We start from the raw sequence: 21,553 nt of genomic DNA, 5'->3' as shown, positions 1-21,553 counted from the left end.
AACCCTCTCCCAACGTGCCTCGGTTCGTTCCTGTGTTCAAGTGTGTTTGTGTAATAAATACCCCTAAACCTGGATTCCTACTCAATCGCCTCATTTGCATTCTGACCAATGTGCCACGGTGGAAACAACAGTCCTGAAACTAGCTTACAGTCTGTCCTTGCCCTAGTCCTTTTCTTCACTATTACTATTTGGATAGATAGGAGGTGGAGGATAAATGTAGATAATGTCTACAGTATCTAATTCTATAGTTGCAAGTCATTACTTGGCACTGTTTCTCCTCATAGGCAGTACTAATATGAGTTTGACCTAAATGTAATGTTTCTGTGTGAATTGCATCCCGATTCCCCACCTTTTTCCCAAAGCACACTTTCTTGTACGGATTTAGCAAAGCAATGCTGGAAACTATCCTATGCTTTTAAATCCATGACGAGGAGTGTGCAACTGCACACTTCAGGAGAAGGGTGGAGAAGAGCCCTTGTAGTTGAAGCCTACAGTGCTCTCTCAACCACCTTCTATGCCAAGTCCTGTAGCTGAAGCCTACAGCAACATATTCTGGATGTAAGTGCTACTCTACAGCATGGTAGTGTTCAGGTTATTGTAGTCCCATCCTCCACCACAGTTCTTGTGACATTTTGTTTGCAAGTAAAGTTTCTGTTTGCATACAGTAGTAAATATTGTCACTTGTCAACACTACAGTAGTGAGTTATTATATCTCACAGGGGACAATACCAGAGACTCTGTAAGGGGGCTGATCTATGATATGGACTGTAATCAATCTGATTCTTCTGAATTTCTGTTGTCTAAAGGGTACAAAACATTTTGGGGGAAGAAAAGCCTTTCCTATATTCACTTATTTGGTCCAGTCCAGACCTTACATTGTTCCTTTCAACTCATCTATTTTGTGATCTTACCCTTTGGAAACTATGAGAAGGGAGTGGTTCACCTGACTAACGTCAAAGATCTGTAGGCCTATATCATGACGAGATGTTTATGTCTCCGCCCTAACAATGGGAATCATTGTCCCAAAAGTGGGAAGGCAGGGAACAAGCCCATAGGTCCAAAATAAGCCCATGGAAACACATTGGGCTTATTTTGGACAGATCTTGTCAAGAGTGAAACCTCTCATTTTGCCTCTTCCTCTCTGCTAACGTCATTGCTGTGTGCAGGAAAACCCCAGCAGCTTTTCCAGCAGACTGCCCCCTCCTGCCTTCCAGATGCTGCTGACCAAGCTGCCCCCCATCAGCCAGGTGGAGATGCTCTCCCATCGGAAGCAAGAGGGGAGAGTCGGTTCCTCTCCTTGTTCGGGCTGCGTTCGGCGTTCGGTGTCACCGGTCTTCTAGCCACCGTTGATCCATTTTTCATTTTTCCATTTGTTTTGTCTTGTTTTCCTACACACCTGGTATTAATTTCCCTCATTTATTGTTGTGTATTTAACCATCTGTTCCCCTCATGTCTTTGTGTGGAATTGTTTGTTGTAAGTGCTTGTGCACATGTTTACTGGTGCGCGTCGGGTTTTGTACCCATGTTGGTTATTTCTTTATGCCGTTGGTTTTTCAATTAATCTGCTCCGGCTATTACCTAGTTCTGCTCTCCTGCGTCTGACTTCCCTGCCACCAGTTACGCACCCCTTACAGTTAGCCATTAGCCCAAAAGGTCACTTAATAAGATAGCCCCGCCTGCAACTTCAAAATCAGTCAAGCTAGTTTATACAGTGTGTAGCGGACATGAGTCGGTCATGGTTGCTCAAGGTCACGTAATGAGGTAGCCCCGCATGCAACTTCAAAATCAGTGTTTTTCTTTTTTTTAAATGTAAAAATGCCCACAGTCATCAAGCTAGGGGAGAGATCATTATTACATGCAGTACCAGTCAAAAGTTTGGACACATCTACTCATTACTGGGTTTTTCTTCATTTTTTACTATTTTCTATATTGTAGAATAATAGTGAAGACATCAAAACTATGAAATAACACATACGGAATCATGTAGCAACCAAAAAAGTGTTAAACAAATCTAAATATATTTTAAATTTGACATTCTTCAAAGTAGCCACCCGTTGCCTTGATGACAGCTTTTACACGCTTGGCAAATAAAGAAAAACCCTTGAGTAGGTGTGTCCAAACTTTTGACTGGTACTGTACCTCCAGCATATTGACTGATCTAGCCCAGTAACACAGATAGCCAAATATAAGGGCCGTGTAAGAATCTCTGTAAATTTAACCTATTTCTTAAGTTACTTTTGGGCATTTAATATTGCCTATAGGGTGCAAAATTGCTGGGACCATGGCTGGTAAGTGAGCTGCGTCACATACGCCTAAAATAACATTGCGGGACAATGGTTGGTTGGGTTTGGGACCAGTTCTTGAGGTAGTGGGAGTTGGACAGAAAGCCAGCGGGTGCAATATGAAAAGATGTAGGTGCAGGCAGGAGCAGGATGAAGAAATCGGTCCAGACCTCTGCTGTAGACCATGACAGTGAAGCCTGTAAAGTTAGAGTTGTTTATTACTGTGTCAGTGTGAAAAGTAGGGCATTAGCTGGGGAAACTGACAGATCAATAACATTACATTGCCATACTGACTAATAAAACTCACATTACACTGAAAAAACATTGCAATATCAATTTTCAATCGTTTGGCCTATGGTTTCATCTTTTGATTCAGGTCTAGTGTGATTGTGGCAAAAATAATAGCTAATGTTTGCCAACTTTTGGCCAGCTCTCTCGCTAACTGTACATCAATTGGCGAAAGCTAGCCAAGTTCATTTACTTTTGTTGAAACGGGACAAAACAAAGGATTCAAAGCATGTCCAAACAAACAACAGCTGTTAGATAGTAGTAATAACCACCTCATATTGCTATCTGACATATAGCTAGATGCTAGACCTGGCTGTGGTAGCTGTACTAGGTAGCGTAGCTAATTCATTCACCTCAGTCGATAGGGGATGAAACATTTGCTAACGTTACATGACAGTTAAAATACTAGCTCGGCTCTGTCAATAAACACTAGTTTAGTTTGTTTCAGGATTGGTGGGTCCCTGCCGAACGGTTGAGCTAACGCAGGCTAATGCGATGAGCATGATTTTGTAAGTAACAAGAACATTTCCCAGGACATATACATATCTGATATTGGCAGAAAGCTTAAATTCTTGTTAATCTAACTGCACTGTTCAATTTACAGTAGCTATTATTATGCAAGAATACCAAGCTATTGTTTGAGGAGGGTGCACAGTTTTGAACATGAAAAGTTAGTAGATAAACAAATTAGGCACATTTGGGCAGTCTTGATGGAACATTCTGAATAGAAATGCAATGGCTCATTGGATCAGACTAAAACTTTGCACATACACTGCTGGCATCTAGTGGGCAATATCTAAATTAAACCTGGACTGGAATAAATCATTATGGCCATGCATTTCAAAGATGATGCTACAATGAAAATATAAAAAAACATAGTTTTTTCCCCTTTGTATTATCTTTTACCAGATCTAATGTGTTATATTGGTCCTGGTCAGTCCCTAGATGGGAGACCAGATGCTGTTGGAAGTGGTGTTGGAGGGCCAGTAGGAGGCACTCTTTCCTCTGATCTAAAAATATATCTCAATACCCCAGGGCAGTGATTGGGGACACTGCCCTGTGTAGGGTGCCGTCTTTCGGATGGGACATTAAACGGGTGTCCTGACACTCTGAGGACATTAAGGATCCCATGGCACTTTTCGTAAGAGTATGGGTTTTTAACCCCGGTGTCCTGGCTAAATTCCCAATATTGCCCTAAAACCATCACGGTCACCTATAAATCTCCAGTTTACAATTGGCTCATTTATCCCCCCCTCTCCCCTGTAACTATTCCCCAGGTCATTGCTTTAAATGAGAATGTGTTCTCAGTCAAATTACCAGATAAAATAACAGATTCATTTAAAAATATATATACATTCTCCTACATTCCTTTCACATTTCCACAAACTTAAAAGTGTTTCCTTTCAAATGGTACCAAGAAGATGCATATCCTTGCTTCAGTGCCTGAGCTACAGGCAGTTAGATTTGAGTTTGTCATTTTAGGCGAAAATTGAAAAAAAGGAGCCGATCCATAAGAGGTTTTAATTTCAACAGCAGTTATCTTGCCAGCTACATCAGTCAACTAAAGAGTAGCCAGTTTCTGCTCTGCTTACTTTTACAACTCGGTGAAAGAGCTCAACACACTGAAATATGCTCAACTCTCCCTTGCTGGTCCAGCCAGACTTCCAGAAGCTTTGCTTTCACACAGCCTATCAGCCGCTCTGTGGTGTCCACTCAGTCCTAAATCCAGCCTTCTCAACACTCCAAACAGCCTACCCGATCACTCTAGGTGTCCGCATGGTCCTAAAACACACCATTGCCGCCTTTTGTATCACATTGTTTTGATAAAACTGGGGGAGACAAACATGCAATTTCAGAATGTGGGGGGACATAACCCCGTTGAATGTTGCTCCCTTGCTTCTCCCCATCATCTACACTAACAAGTGACATCAATCAGGGATTTTAGTTTACACTTGGTCAGTCTGTCATAGAAAGAGCAGTTCTTAAAGTTTTGTAAACTCAGTGTATATTCATTTACATACAAGCTGCATATATTGTGTTTCCTGATATTGTAAAGATATGGGTGTTTTTTTCCATGCTGTGTGTGTCGGCTACATGTGAATGTTTCTAATGAGTGTTATGTGTGTGAGTGTGTGTGTACTGTACAGTAGTATCCGCCCACATCCATTCAACCCACAAAGGGACAGGATGTTCTCGAAGGAGAACTCAGATCAGTAACCAACAGGAACAGAAGCACAGACAGCCACTGTTTTGAGAGTCTGAAAGAGAGACACAACATAATGACTAAACATATCATTAACAATGTGAAGAATGTACTACTTAAATGGAAAAACGTTGAGTTAAGGAAACATATAATCAATCATAACACTGAATTGACTGCATGATGAATGTCTACCTCACGGAGTAATAACACTGACTGATTGGAGAATTGACTGCATGATGAATGTCTACCTCACGGAGTAATAACACTGACTGATTGGAGAATTGACTGCATGATGAATGTCTACCTCACGGAGTAATAACACTGACTGATTGGAGAATTGACTGCATGATGAATGTCTACCTCACGGAGTAATAACACTGACTGATTGGAGAATTGACTGCATGATGAATGTCTACCTCACGGAGTAATAACACTGACTGATTGGAGAATTGACTGCATGATGAATGTCTACCTCACGGAGTAATAACACTGACTGATTGGAGAATTGACTGCATGATGAATGTCTACCTCACGGAGTAATAACACTGACTGATTGGAGAATTGACTGCATGATGAATGTCTACCTCACGGAGTAATAACACTGACTGATTGGAGAATTGACTGCATGATGAATGTCTACCTCACGGAGTAATAACACTGACTGATTGGAGAATTGACTGCATGATGAATGTCTACCTCACGGAGTAATAACACTGACTGATTGGAGAATTGACTGCATGATGAATGTCTACCTCACGGAGTAATAACACTGACTGATTGGAGAATTGACTGCATGATGAATGTCTACCTCACGGAGTAATAACACTGACTGATTGGAGAATTGACTGCATGATGAATGTCTACCTCACGGAGTAATAACACTGACTGATTGGAGAATTGACTGCATGATGAATGTCTACCTCACGGAGTAATAACACTGACTGATTGGAGAATTGACTGCATGATGAATGTCTACCTCACGGAGTAATAACACTGGTGGGTTATGGTGAAGTATTTGAGAAACACAGTGACTGAGTTCATTTAAAAAAAAATATTTCACCTTTATTTAACCAGGTAGGCTCGTTGAGAAGAAGTTCTCATTTGCAACTGTGACCTGGCCAAGATAAAGCAAAGCAGTTCGACACATATAACAACACAGAGTTACACATGGAGATAAGCAAAACATACAGTCAATAATACAGTAGAAAAAGAAAAAAAAGGGAGAAAAAAAGTGATAGTCATTGTTTATCCAGGTAGTCAAGGAGCTCAGAGTAGGGCTGTGGTAGTCATTGTTTACCCAGGTAGTCAAGGAGCTCAGAGTAGGGCTGTGGTAGTCATTGTTTACCCAGGTAGTCAAGGAGCTCAGAGTAGGGCTGTGGTAGTCATTGTTTATCCAGGTAGTCAAGGAGCTCAGAGTAGGGCTGTGGTAGTCATTGTTTACCCAGGTAGTCAAGGAGCTCAGAGTAGAGCTGTGGTAGTCATTGTTTACCCAGGTAGTCAAGGAGCTCAGAGTAGGGCTGTGGTAGTCATTGTTTACCCAGGTAGTCAAGGAGCTCAGAGTAGGGCTGTGGTAGTCATTGTTGATCCAGGTAGTCAAGGAGCTCAAAGTAGGGCTGTGGTAGTCATTGTTTACCCAGGTAGTCAAGGAGCTCAGAGTAGGGCTGTGGTAGTCATTGTTTACCCAGGTAGTCAAGGAGCTCAGAGTAGGGCTGTGGTAGTCATTGTTTACCCAGGTAGTCAAGGAGCTCAGAGTAGGGCTGTGGTAGTCATTGTTTACCCAGGTAGTCAAGGAGCTCAGAGTAGGGCTGTGGTAGTCATTGTTTACCCAGGTAGTCAAGGAGCTCAGAGTAGGGCTGTGGTAGTCATTGTTTACCCAGGTAGTCAAGGAGCTCAGAGTAGGGCTGTGGTAGTCATTGTTTACCCAGGTAGTCAATGAGCTCAGAGTAGGGCTGTGGTAGTCATTGTTTACCCATGTAGTCAAGGAGCTCAGAGTAGGGCTGTGGTAGTCATTGTTTACCCAGGTAGTCAAGGAGCTCAGAGTAGGGCTGTGGTAGTCATTGTTTACCCAGGTAGTCAAGGAGCTCAGAGTAGGGCTGTGGTAGTCATTGTTTACCCAGGTAGTCAAGGAGCTCAGAGTAGGGCTGTGGTAGTCATTGTAGACCCAGGTAGTCAATGAGCTCAGAGTAGGGCTGTGGTAGTCATTGTTTATCCAGGTAGTCAAGGAGCTCAGAGTAGAGCTGTGGTAGTCATTGTTTACCCAGGTAGTCAAGGAGCTCAGAGTAGGGCTGTGGTAGTCATTGTTTACCCAGGTAGTCAAGGAGCTCAGAGTAGGGCTGTGGTAGTCATTGTTTACCCAGGTAGTCAAGGAGCTCAGAGTAGGGCTGTGGTAGTCATTGTTTACCCAGGTAGTCAAGGAGCTCAGAGTAGGGCTGTGGTAGTCATTGTTTACCCAGGTAGTCAAGGAGCTCAGAGTAGGGCTGTGGTAGTCATTGTTTACCCAGGTAGTCAAGGAGCTCAGAGTAGGGCTGTGGTAGTCATTGTTTACCCGGGTAGTCAAGGAGCTCAGAGTAGGGCTGTGGTAGTCATGAAATTGTCAGCCGGTTATTATATTGCAAAAGACTAACTAACATACTAACATAAACATGTTTAGCATATCCAGGCCTTCACACCTACAAGCCTCATACAAATGTTGATGCACACCTTTTGGAACATCTACATTTTAAAAGTCTATTAAATCAGTTGAATATACACCATCACAATAAATCCATTATTTATTTTAGGCAGGTCTAAACAACTATTGATTGAGAACCACAGGGTTACTGTTATGCAGGTGAGTGAGGACCCAAAAGCGACTTTAACAGAAACAGAGTTTATTCAAGTCCAAACAGAAAACGACAAATCCTGAATCCTTAACAGGAAATGTCCAAACGGGGAATAACAGAAATCCTCTAGTCTGTAGAGGGGAATAACAGGAGAAGCGGCCACAGACTGCAGGTCGCTTCGGGTAGGCGTAGGCCGTAGCTGACAGAGACACCTGCTCACACGCAGCATCTGATGAAGGCAAAAACACGACAGGACGGAACCAGTACACAGCGAACAGAAAACATCAAACAAGGATCCGACAAGGACAGAAGCAGAAACAGAGAGAGAAATAGGGACTTAATCAGAGGGCAAAATAGGGGACAGGTGTGAAAGAGTAAACGAGGTAGTTAGGACGAATGAGGAACAGCTGGGAGCAGGAACGGAACGATAGAGAGAGAGAGAGGGATAGAGAGAGGGAAAGAACCTAATAAGACCAGCAGGGGGAAACGAATAGAAGAGAAAGCACAGGGACAAGACATGACAATCTATGACAAAACATGACAGTTACGGCAAGTTGCAATGAAAACGAGAGCTGCCTCCACTATTCCAGCACCATTTCAACTTCAACATTTCAACATTATCAAGTCACCTCTGCTTAGTCTAATACAGCGACAACTAAGGATACCATAAACAATTTATTCCAATCAACTGAAAGCTAAATATGATGTGGCTGTCCATGGTTCTAATTTCTGTGTGCGTGTGTGTTTGTGTGTGCGTGTGCGTTCATGTCACGCCTTGGTCATAGTGTTTAGTGTTTCGTTATATATTTGGTCAGGCCAGGGTGTGACATGGGTTTATTTTGTGGTATTTCGTATTGGGGTTTTGTAGTATTGGGATTGCGGCTGAGTAGGGGTGTTGCATATGCTTGGCTGCCTGAGGCGGTTCTCAATCAGAGTCAGGTGATTCTCGTTGTCTCTGATTGGGAACCGTATTTAGGTAGCCGGGGTTCACTGTGTATTTCGTGGGTGATTGTTCCTGTCTCTGTGTAGTGTTCACCAGATAGACTGTAATTAGGTTTCACGTTCTGTTTGTTGTTTTTGTATCTATAAGTTATTTCATGTATCGTCATTTCTCTTCATTAAAGACATGAGTAACCACCACGCTGCATTTCGGTCCGACTCTCTTTCAACAAACGAAGAACACCGTTACAGTACATGCAGGTAGCAAGTTGACTCACCCTAATTGTAGAGAAACGCCAATGCCATCCTCCTCTCTTTCCTGTTCACGAAACGGTCTATCACCCTGTCATATTGTACACACTTTTATTTTTTGTTGTCCTAGGCTACCTGGCTAAAATGCTTGCTCGCAAGCCTCTCTTCCATTCATGGGCAATGTTAGCTACTGTAGCTAACATTTGCCTTCTACATCTAGCTACATACTGAACTTCCATCCTCTGTCATCAAGGCAAAGGGTGGCTACTTTGAAGAATCTCAAATATAAAATATATTTTGATTTGTTTAACACTTTTATGGTTACTACATGATTTATGGTTACCATATGTGTTAGAAGCTGTTTAGAAGCCTCTTGGACCTAGACTTGCGGTACCACTTGAATAGGGTTGCTGGAGTCTTTGACAATTTTTAGGGCCTTCCTCTGACACCGCCTGGTACAGAGGTCCTGAATGGCAGGAAGCATGGCCCTGGTGATGTACTGGGCCGTACGCACTATCCTCGGTAGTGCCTTGTGGTCAGAGGCCGAGCAGTTGCCATATCAGGCAGTGATGCAACCTGTCAGGGTGCTCTCGATGGTGCAGCTGTAAAACCTTTTGAGGATCTGAGGACCCATGCCAAATATTTTCAGTCTCTTAAGGGGCAATAGATTTTGTCGTGCCCTCTCCACGATTGTCTTGATGTTCTTGGACCATGTTATTTTGTTGGTGATATGGACACCAAGGAACTTGAAGCTCTCAACCTGCTCCACTAGAGCCCCATCAATGACAAAGGGGGGGGTGCTCGGTCCTCCTTTTCCTGTAGTCCACAATCATCTCCTTTGTCTTGATCACGTTGAGGGAGAGGTTGTTGTCCTTACACCACACGGTCAGGTCTCTGACCTCCTCCCTATAGGCTGTTTAATCATTGTCGGTGATTACGCCTACCACTGTTGTGTCATCAGCAAACTCAATGATGGTGTTGGAGTTGTGCCTGGCCGTGCAGTCCTGAGTGAACAGGGAGTACAGGAGGAGACTGAGCACGCACCCCTGAGAGGCCCCTGTGTTGAGGATCAGCGTAGCGGATGTGTTGTTCCCTACCCTTACCACCTGGGGGCGGCACGTCAGGAAGTCCAGGATCCAGTTGTAGAGGGAGTTGTTTAGTCCCAGGATCCTTAGCTTAGTGATGAGCTTTGAGGGCACTATGGTGTTGAACGCTGGACTGTAGTCAATGAATAGCATTCTCACACAGATGTTCCTTTTGTCCAGGTGGAAAAGAGCAGTGTGAAGTGCAATAGAGATTTCATCATCTGTGGATCTGTTGGTGCGGTATGCAAATTGGAGTGGGTCTAGGGTTTCTGGGTCTGGGATATTGGTGTTGATGTGAGCCATGACCAGTCTTTCAAAGCATTTCATGGCTACAGACGTGCTACGGGTCGGTAGTCATTTAGGTAGGTTACTTTAGTGTTCTTGTGCACAGGGACTATGGTGGTCTGCCATGTTAGTCCGCCATGTTCAGAATACACGCCCTGGTAATCTGTCTGGCCCCGCAGCTTTGTGAATGTTGACCTGTTTACACATCGGCTGCTGAGAGCGTGATCACACAGTCATCCAGACCAGCTGATGCTCTCATGTATGTTTCAGTGTTACTTGCCTCGAAGTGAGCACAGAAGTTATTCAGCTCGTCTGGTAGGCTCGTGTCACTGGGCAGCTCTCGGTTGTGCTTCCCTTTGTAGCTCTATCCAACAGCCCAGCTGGATAGATTTAGCTAGCTATCATACAAATGTGTAGGCTATGGATATCTATGTTATGTATATGATTGTAACAGAAATAATAATGTACGTGCGTTACCAGCTGCAACACCATTTTAGCTAAAATATAACAAAAGACCTCCTCCACTCACCAACAACCTGTTCAAACGGTGATTTAGTTAGATAATCACTTTCACAGGCAAGTATACAACAAAAAACAATGGGGATCCTCGGGACCCTTTCTTCACTGTAAACAGGTCTAACTAGCTAGATGTTAGCTGAGGAATGCTCACCTCTGTTCTCTTATATTGATATACATTCAGTGGCAAGTTTATTAATTAGTACCGGGTGGGCCAGGTTTCATCCAGAACAACCTGAATTCTTTGGGGCATGGACATGTTGCTCAATTGGTGTCAAGGGACCTAATGTGTGCCAGGAATATATTCCCCATACCATTACACCACCAGCCTGTACTGTTGACACCAGGCAGGATGGGGCCATGGACTTAAGCTGCTTACGCCAAATCCTGACTGCATGATGTAACAGGAACTGAGATTTCCAGGTGATGTTTTTCCACTCCTCAGTTGTCCAGTGTTGGTGATCGCGTTCCCACTGGAGCCTCGTCTTCTTGTTTTAAACTGATAGGAGTGGAACCCGGTGTGGTTGTCTGCTGCAATAGCCCATCCGTGACAAGGACCGACGAGTTGTGTGTTCCGAGATGCCATTCTGCACACCATTCTTGTACTGCACCGTTTTTGCCTGTTTGTGGCCCACCTCTTAGCTTGAAAGATTCTTGCCATTCTCTCATCAACTAGCTTTTTTCGCCCACAGGACTGCTGCTGACTGGATGTTTTTTGTTTGTCGTACCATTCTCTGTAAACCCTAGACACTGTCGTGCGTGAAAGGCCCAGGAGGCCATCCATTTCTTAGATACTGGAACTGGCACTCCTGGCACTCAAAGTCGCTTAGGTCACTCGTTTTTCCCAGTCTAACATTCAATCAAACAGTAACTGAATAACTGAATGCCTCAATGTCTGTCTGCCTACTCTACATAGCAATCAATGGAAACAGGATGCACCTGAGCTCAAATACGAGTCTCATAGCAAAGGGTCTGAGCACTCATGTAAATAAAGTATTTCTGTTTTTAATTTGATTTAATTTGCAACAATTTCTAAAAACCTGCTTTCACTTTGTCATTATGGTGTATTGTGTGTAGATTGATGAGGGGAATAAAATAATTGTATCAATTTTAGAATAAAGCTGTAACGTAACAAAATGTGGAAAAAGTCAAGGGGTCTGAATACTTTCCGAAACGCCTCAATATAAGAGAACGGAGTTAAGCGTTCCTGAGTTAGCTAGTTGTTTTTAGAGAACCAGCTGTGCTTATGGCTTAACACAATTTAGTTTGCCGTGGAAAATATCAACGCCATGACAACATTCTCATGGCCAAATCAGAGAAGCAGTAATATATCACACTAGCAAATACCAGCCCATACAGTGACCAAATACCATACCGTGATGGAGATAATTATGAAACTAGCTAGCTTGTTAACTTCATCTATCTACGTCAGCGTCCCCAATATCAAACGACTTTGTTTCGAAGGTAACAATAACACAATAACAACAAGGAGTAACTAAATAAACCCTAAGCTAAGCTAGCACACACTGCAATAATAACAATGCTACCAACAATAGTGAACTTGTGTTTTTCTACACATCCCAAAGGCATAAGTCTGACCATGCTCTCACAACAAATCACACAGGGACAAAGGACGGTCGGGGACTGGGATCTATTTATACCCTTGTAAGAGCATGGGTCGGACCAACTGGCCAATCAGAGGCTAGAAACACCGTATGCCCATAATGTCCAGGAGGCGGAATTCTGTACAGTGCTAATGTGGGCATGTTTACTGAGAAAAGATGGGGGCTGCCCTCACCAGATATGGGTTTCCCACACTCGGCTCATGCCTTGGGTGCAATGTGGAACGGTGCATTGGCCCAATGTGTGGAGCCTACACATTGTCCCAATGTGAACATGTTTGTTGGGATTCCTTCCATTCTTTTGGATCAAAACATACAGAACTGTTCACCTGTTCCCCAACTCCAAATCAAAGGCATCCCTCCTCTCCTCCTCGTATCATATATCACTCCCACAGTATATGACTCCAGACTCAGGACCAGTAATCCACTGACAGTGTCATTTCGGCAGGAGGGAGATGTGGGAACAGGTTTATATGAGGAAGGAAGGAGGAGGTAGGAAGGACCCAGGAGGAGGAGAGGAGGGTGGTAAAAAGGGGAGAGAACATCTGAGATAAGTTAGAGTTAGGGAGTGTGTGTGAGCGTGTAGCGACCCTGTAGGACTCTGTTGTTTGAGTGAGTGAGTGTGTATCAGAATCTTAGCGGTGCTCCGTAGCTAGAGACAGCTGTTTGTTTGGAAGTGTGTGTCTCTCAGCAGGTAGAGGTCTCAGGGTCTATCTGAGGGTGACAAGACAGTATGATCCCTCTACTTCTCTCCCTGCTCCTGGCTTGGCCTCCAGGGACAGGGGCACAGCAGGACCCACTCATGCCCTTCATGGACAACCTTGACGCAGACAGTAACGTCATCCTGAAGTGGGGGTTCAGTGAGATCCAGGGCACCATCATGTTCCAGCTGACCGTTAAGACCACTGGCTGGCTGGGATTCGGGTTCAGCCCAAATGGAGACATGGCTGCATCGGACATCGTTATGGGAGGGTTCGGACCAAATGGCACCTATTTCATGGTATCTAAACTATTAACCTGTTATTCTAGTTTCTAATCTATTACTATTAGACACAAGAGAATGAGTGGTAATGTATTGTAGTAGTTGTTGTTCTGTTACGTGCAGGAATAGCAGTAGTTATATTGTAGGGATAGAAGTAGGCTACTGTAACAGTGAAGTGGCTATAGTAGTAGCAGTAATCATGATTATCTAGTTCAGTGTTTCCCAACTCCAGTCCTCAAGTACCCCCAACAGCACACACTTTTGTTGTTGCCCTGGACAAGCTCATCTGATTCAACTCATTAAGGACTTGATTAGTTGAAAAGTTGAATCAGGTGTGATTGTCCGGTGCTACAGCAAAAATGTGCGCTGTTGGGGAACACTGATCTTGTCATATGGAGTTTATTTTTACCTTTATTTAACTAGGGAAGAACAAATTCTTATTTGCAATGACGGCCTACAATGGGTTAACTGACTTGTTCAGGGGCAGAATGACATATTTATACCTTTCGGGTTACCGGACTAACGTGCTACCTGCCGACCCAAAGAAGTAGGAGTTGTAGGTGTATTGGTTTTCAACACCTGCAAACCGTCGGAAGATTAAATTACTATTTAAAGTTACCTGTGAATGTGTTGCTCCTTCAGAAATGCCACAACATTTTTGTTTAACAACACAGAACTCTATTAAGTTTCATATAGACTCCAGATAACTTCAGTATTTCTGTGTTGTCTCTCTTTCAGGATTATCATGCCACAGGGAACTCATTTCCCCTGGTGGATAAGAAACAGAGCTACACCCTCCTGTCCCTGACCGAGGCAGATGGTCAAACCACCATGACCTTCAGGAGGCCCATCCAGTCTTGTGACGAGGAAGACTTCCACATCACCGTAAGTCAACGTTTTCACACAGACACAAACTGTTAACAAGTCATCTGTACTAAAAGTCTTGAAAGGATTGAAGAGGAAAATCATGTTCCGTTATCATGATTGACTATTTCTATTCATAAAAGGTTAGTTTACAAATATCTAAGCAACCTAAGCCGGTTTTGAGAGTTGTTCCTTTTTAACCTAAATAAATGTGTTCTTTAATAACACCTAGAGTTAGTTAGTTTCTCAAGTGATGATGGGCCAAAATATCCTTTCCCCGTCTGTTGCCATGGTAATAATGGTATGGCCTTCAGGCGCTCACACCCCTGAGAAATAAGATCTGCTCCTATGGCCGTTCCCATGGTTCAATGCCGAGATTAAGGTGTGATACGTTCCATTGTTTGGACCACAATCTTTTTACACTATTGTGGTCTGGCATTTCATTGTTGTACTTCATTGTTTGTACTTTTACATCGTCTCATAATCTCACAACAGGCCTCCATGCAAAGCTCCAGTTTCCTCCTAATCCCTGGATTAATTTATCGTCTGTTCAGTGTGTTCAATCTAATGTACCTGCTCTTTGAAAGCACTCTGGAGACCATCTCTGGTTTACATGCACCTACTGATTATTTTATTTAGAGTAATTCAACACAATTAATCAGGGGGATTGGAACAATGGCCTAAACACAGGGAGGCAGGCAAACATTTTCAAAATTGAGCAGTTGTAACCCTAGATGGTTTACAAAAAAACAGCATTAATAAAGACAATGGTGCCATAAGAAGTGTCAAAACACCAATGCCACTAAATTATGCAGGCCCTACTAAGTGTCTACTGGCTTCGAGGCCTTTTCTTCACATCTAGTCCTCACTCTGTGATTTGTGTATGTTTTATGTCAATTGATGTTGTTTTGTTCCATCCTTCTCATAGAACAGTCCAGTGAAGCTGATCTATGCCTATGGTACATCTGATGACATAACGTACCATGCCAATAGAAGGGGGGACCAAGGAGGTCAATCTACTCAAGTTCATGCCCAGATCCAGACCCGCAGAAAGCAACTATCTAGACTTCGTTGTGGAGAATGTAAGAGTGACCTCACACACATGTCCTGAAGGGGAATCATCTATTTCCTCTAGATCAGGCACAGCAGGACTTTTAGTTTGAAGTCAAATATTTTACTTTACTCCTGGGGTGGAACAGGTCAAAGATGATTGAATGAAATTAATTTGAGTTAATATTGTGATATTGAATATACAGGAGGTGGTATCTTTAGGCTACAACATGTGACTGTGGAACAGAATGGACTGGCAACACTTATACTAGTAAAGTGGTGCTCCAGAACTTCTGTATAATTTCAGCCAGTAGTTTTCAAAGTGGTGCTCACGAGCCAAGGCGGGTCCTTGTTTTTTGTGTACTACTTCATCCGTTTTGTATGAAATGTTATGTCCTGCAAATTCTTATTATCATCTGTTATTTTCTTTGCAATTCGTATGATAGGTTATGAATCCAATTCATACAATATGTTACAAATCTGTTGTACTTAAGATCCCGGACTGCATCGTTAACACGAGTCCTTCTCCCATTGCAGCTTACTGTCCCTGCCGAACGTACATACTACCACTGCAAAGTCATGAAGGTGCCAAAGCTCAACGGCAAACATCATATCTATCGGGTAAATGAGCCCTCTCTCATTTCCTGGTCTAATCATTTTGCAATTACATCATATGTTGCATTGCATCATTTGTCATTGGAGTCATCTCTTCCTCTCCCTGCGTCTCCTCTCTATGCCTCCTTCTCTCTCCCTGTCGCTCAGATTGAGCCGGTGATTGAGCACCTGGACCTGGTCCACCACATGCTTCTCTATGGCTGCCCCTCCTCTGTGAACCAGACCTACGAGAAGAAATGCTACACGGAAGGATCAGGGGAGGAATGCATCAGAGTGGTGTCTGCCTGGGGGGTGGGAGGAGGGGTGAGAGACTGCCCCCTTCTGAAAACATTAATATACACACATGCATGCATGAACACACATGCTAGTCTGATCTCTGTCTCTACATTGTCTTCTCCATTCCAGGCTTTTGAGCTTCCAGAAATAGCTGGGATTCCTATTGGAGGACAGAATAATGATGAGTTCTACAGGCTGGAAATTCACTACAACAACCTGGCCCAACAAGCAGGTAACCATTCACTAGCTAATAATTAAAATGTTCCAATCCACTAACACAGGATTAACAGGTTTACCCTGCTCCAATCTTGATGAAAGGTGAACCATGTGCTAGTCCTTGAACAGAACAAAGCCTGCACACCCTGAGGTTCTCCAAGACTTGGATTGAATTTAGCGATCATCTAAAGCCCTCATCATCATGTCTTCTCCTCTGTCTCCCCCTGCAGGCCGGAGGGATAGCTCAGGCCTGAGGCTGTACTACACTGCCCAGCTCAGGCAGCATGACGTGGGCATCATGACTACAGGCCTAATGGTGGCCATTGGCTGGGGCTACGCCATCCCTCCCAATGCCACAGCATTCCACAGCTACGGCCTCTGCAACACATCACACTTCTCAGACGTACGTTCAGTGCCCTTTGGCACTAGATGGAAGAAGGATGGTTGAATTTGATGACATTGTAGAGCAGATTGTCGTCAAAAAAGGAAAGCGCCAGCTTGCTCTTTCCTTTCTGGTATACTATGCATAGCCATCTCTGAATTCAACAAAACAGGATTTTGTTCAAAATGAGCCCGCTTTCTGTCTTTCCCCAGATCATGCCTGACCCTGTCCCTGACCTCTCTGTGTTCTCCGTGGCACTGCACACTCACCTGGCTGGGAGGAAGGTGCAAGCTGGCCACATCAGGTGAGAGAGAGCAGCGGGGTCGTAACTTATACTTGGGAAATTCTGAAATTTCATTTTTGTTACCCCCCAGTTCTATCATTGGAATGTGATACAGGGCAACGGTGCGCTTTAGGACCATGAGGACTCCTCCGAGTGGTTGGGTGTTTATCCGACTGGAAAAAACAAACAAATATATACTTTTTATTTATATATATACATATATACATTGGAGCAAAAAAGTATTTAGTCAGCCACCAATTGTGCAAGTTATCCCACTTAAAAAGATGAGAGGCCTGTAATTTTAATCATAGGTACACTTCAACTATGACAGACAAAATGAGGGGAGAAAATCACATTGTAGGATTTTTAATGAATTTATTTGCAAATTATGGTGGAAAATAAGTATTTGGTCAAAAACAATAGTTTCTCAATACTTTGTTATATACCCTTTGTTGGCAATGACAGAGGTCAAACGTTTTCTGTAAGTCTTCACAAGGTTTTCACACACTGTTGCTGGTATTTTGGCCCATTCCTCCATGCAGATCTCCTCTAGAGCAGTGATGTTTTCCAAATATTTTCTATGGGGTTGAGATCTGGAGACTGGCTAGGCCACTCCAGGACCTTGAAATGCTTCTTACGAAGCCACTCCTTCGTTGCCCGGGCGGTGTGTTTGGGATCATTGTCATGCTGAAAAACCCAGCCACGTTTCATCTTAAATGCCCTTGGTCCCAGCTCTCTGCAGGTCATTCACTAGGTCCCCCTGTGTGGTTCTGGGATTTTTGCTCACCGTTCTTGGGATAATTTTAACCCCACGGGGTGAGATCTTGCGTGGACCCCCAGATCGAGGGAGATTATCAGTGGTCTTGTATGTCTTCCATTTCCTAATAATTGTTCCTACAGTTGATTTCTTCAAACCAAGCTGCTTACCTATTGCAGATTCAGTCTTCCCAGCCTGGTGCAGGTCTACAATTTTGTTTCTGGTGTCCTTTGGCAGCTCTTTGGTCTTGGCCATAGTGGAGTTTGGAGTGTGACTGTTTGAGGTTGTGGACAGGTGTCTTTTATACTGATAACAAGTTCAAACAGGTGCCATTAATACAAGTAACAAGTGGAGGACAGAGGAGCCTCTTAAAAAGAAGTTACAGGTCTGTGAGAGCAAGAAATATTTCTTGTTTGTAGGTGACCAAATACTTATTTTCCACCATAATTTGCAAATAAATTCTGAAAAAATCCTACAATGTGATTTTCTGTATTTCTTCTCTCTCATTTTGTCTGTCATAGTTGAAGTGATGAAAATTACAGGCCTCTCTCATATTTTTAAGTGGGAGAACTTGCACAATTGGTGGCTGACTAAATACTTTTTTGCCCCACTGTATATGTCCCCCCCCAATTCTAAAACCAAAGTTGTGTCCCTGGAGAGAGGACAGCCCAAAATATGATCCATGATACCAGCCTATGATATGACCCGTACATGGTCTCATTGTCTGGATAATTAGCTGATGTGCTCTTGATTCTAACCTCCACAGGAATGGAGAGCAGATTGACTTCCTGGGCTTGGATGAGAACTTCAACTTTGAGATGCAGCAGGCCACCAATCTGGGAAATATTAAGACCATCAAACCAGTGAGCATCCACGTATTTCCTGTATTTCAAATGGGTGTCATGGATGAGTGGTATTGTTAGTCATTAGATCCTTCTTAAAGCAGTATCTCTTCCCCACTGCAGGGCGATGAGATTGTTGTGGAGTGCACCTATAACACAACCAATCGCAAAGGAATCACACAGTTAGGGCTGGCCACCACTGATGAGATGTGTCTAGCCTTTGTCTTCTACTACCCAGCCATCCCCGTCACCAGCTGCTGCAGCCACCCTGACATGCATGCATACATGGCCATGATGGGGAAGACAGTCAACCAGTAAGAGCCTTCACATTGTCACAGTTTTCACACATTTACATTTTTAGACTGATGCTGTGCCTGTTTGTTTTGGTGGCTAGTTACGAATGAATGAATGAATGAATGAATGAATGAATGAATGAATGAATGGGAAAAAAGGTGTCAAATCACCAATTGGCAACCCATCCCTTATGGGATTAATTGACACAAAAACAAACATTACCATAATTCACTCTGGTAATTAAATGATAATTCTTCTTCTGGCGTTCTCTGCATTGCGCATCACTTAAAGGGTGAGAAAAATAATAATAAGTAAATCAATACATAATAGCAAGTAAGGTAATCCAAAGAATAATTACATCCCTAGAGCAGTAAAATAATATTAATGTAAGTCGCTTGGATAAAAGTATCTGCTAAATGGCATATATTATATTAAGTTGTTACATGTAAACCAGAATGACTTTGTGTGCCCCACAGAAACATTGAGGAGATGTTGAAGACTGCAGCTTGGGACCAGTCGTCTACTGCCGTGCACGAGGCCACAATGAAGAGGGTTCCTCAGATTGGGTTCATCATAGATGTCAATGTAAGCATCCACTCAATAAAAAAAATGCTCATGCTGTCATTTCAAAACATCCTCTCCATCCATGTCATGTTTGTTCCTTCTACAGAAAAACTACTCCATGTATGAAGGAAACATCCGCAACATGACGGCTAATCTTTCAGTGAGTTGCAGGAGTGATTCATTTAACTACAACATGTCCCCCAGAGGAAGCGGTTCCTGGGTCGTGACCTCTGCTGCTGGAAGTGTCTTCCTGATGCTCTGGACGACAATGCTATAAGAATCCGTCCAGGCCAAGATGAGAATAAACATCAACATATGTTTTAAATTTCGCCCTGCTCTGGGTAGGTCCCTGAATGTTTGTTTTGTCCATTATATACATCTACCCCACCCCCCATTCATGCTCTAATGATTACAATGAATTAATCAAAATAGCCACTGGCTATGCCTATTTAGCATTGATTGCTCTTTGATTGCACTACATTAAATCAACCAAACTTTGATTTTGATGACAGGTCTTTGTTTATTCATGGCAATAAATATTAGCCTGGAGCTTCCATGATATTTCTGTAAAGTAGGTCTATTCAATGTTACTGCATATGTTTGTACTTTTGTGATTAGATTAAAATGTGTTTCATCACCTTGACTCTCTTTGTGTCTGTCTTCTATTCTGTTTTATCTCATTGGTCTAAAAATCAAAATCATACGTGCATTGTGGCTGAGAAAAATATTGACTCATTAAGTGGAGTAAGGTACAGATTAAAGGTGTCATCTCTGGCATCTCGTCAGACATGGATGCTTCATGGTTCATGATGAACACGCCAGGAGGGGTAGATGCAAGTCGCTTGACCCAAATGATAGACTTCTCTCCGTCTATCTCCGTCTATCTGTTCCCTTTCAGGGGAAAGGGGATACCTAGTCAGAAGCACAACCGAAATGTGTTTTCCACATTTAACCCAACCCCTCTGAATCAGAAAGTTATGGGGGCTGCCTTAATCGACGTCCATGTCATTGATGCCCAGGGAGCAGTCGCTATTGGGAGAACAGCATATTTTTCCACCTTGTCGTCCCAGGGATTCGAACCAGTGTTACTGTCCCAACACTCTTCACCGCTAGGCTACCTCAATAGAACACTGTTGAGTCGCATTCTCACGAGCTCGACTGAACTTACAATCAAGCCTGACAAGGCCAATGAAAACTGTGCCTCGCTAGAAGCCCCGCCTTCCACAGGTGATAACACTGAGGCTCTGATTCATTCCTTCAATTTTGCTCTTCACAATGAGCTGAGCTGAACAATTCAGTTACTTAGACTGCTTGTTTATCATACTTTGCTCCAACTAAACTCTCCTTTTGTGGTTGAGCCCCCCTTTGGATGTTCCGTGATAAAGTTTGTATTTTGTTTTCGTAGTTTCCTACCTACAAACCAATTAGTTATTCTTCAGGTTGCTACGCCTGGCTATAGCAAAGAGTGAGATGGCTAACGCGAACAAAACGACAAAAGCCAACAAACCGGGTTCAGGTTAGCGACCATGCGCCCAGTCATGCGGTTACACCATATCAACAAAATATACTCATGTTTGTTGTTTTGTATGTCTCGGCTTGGTGCATGCTCAGGCTGCCCTTGCTTTAACCAGTTCACGTGCACATTGTCACCGGCTGCTTGGTGTTTCCAATAGTGACCGTCCTCTCCCGGAGGCCTGTCCCTCGGCTGAGTCTGAGTTGTGGGATGCGGGATGGATTTGGGTCTTTGGTCAGATCAAATGTCTTGTTTAGCCTGGGCTTGTTGCATGCAGAAACTGCTCTCGCTCAACCTGGGTCTTGTGTGCATTGTCGCCGGTTGCGGGAGGCTACTCTTGAAGGGAGAGGTCGGCCAGGTTCGGTGGGGAACCTGCCTTCTGTGCCTGCCTTGGTAAAGCGCCACTTTCCTAATTTCCCAGACTTGGTCAAAGAAGGGTCCGGCTCGCCTCAGTGATCTGGTTCTATGAGACTGTTGAGACAAGGTTAGATAAACACTGCATAGCATGTTAACCAGACTAGCTAACTTGCCAAGGCATGCTAGCTAATGCTACTAGCTATTCCTGCCTCCTCACGGTGGCATTTAAGAGGAGCTCTGTCTTATCAAGGTTGAGCTTGAGGT

The 21,553-nt window shown here is 43.5% G+C and overlaps 2 protein-coding genes across 3 annotated transcripts in view; both read left to right on the top strand.

Annotated features, from left to right (window-relative positions):
* Positions 1 to 21,553, top strand: part of LOC123994629 (metabotropic glutamate receptor 8-like) — a 1,038,970-nt gene that overhangs the window by 398,643 nt on the left and 618,774 nt on the right. The gene's annotated exons all lie outside the window — the stretch shown is intronic.
* On the top strand, positions 12,738 to 20,062 carry moxd1l (monooxygenase, DBH-like 1, like). The gene is given in 13 exon segments (XM_046297471.1): positions 12,738 to 13,294; positions 14,015 to 14,161; positions 15,069 to 15,137; positions 15,139 to 15,222; positions 15,728 to 15,811; positions 15,953 to 16,108; positions 16,211 to 16,313; positions 16,528 to 16,700; positions 16,892 to 16,983; positions 18,486 to 18,582; positions 18,685 to 18,875; positions 19,332 to 19,440; positions 19,526 to 20,062. Coding segments are annotated over 13 exon segments (1,743 nt in total). The 5' UTR covers positions 12,738 to 13,027; the 3' UTR covers positions 19,697 to 20,062.

The sequence above is a fragment of the Oncorhynchus gorbuscha genome, linkage group LG14, assembly GCF_021184085.1.
Source record: "Oncorhynchus gorbuscha isolate QuinsamMale2020 ecotype Even-year linkage group LG14, OgorEven_v1.0, whole genome shotgun sequence".
NCBI lineage: Eukaryota > Metazoa > Chordata > Actinopteri > Salmoniformes > Salmonidae > Oncorhynchus > Oncorhynchus gorbuscha.
This window is presented reverse-complemented; position numbering and strand designations above follow the sequence as displayed.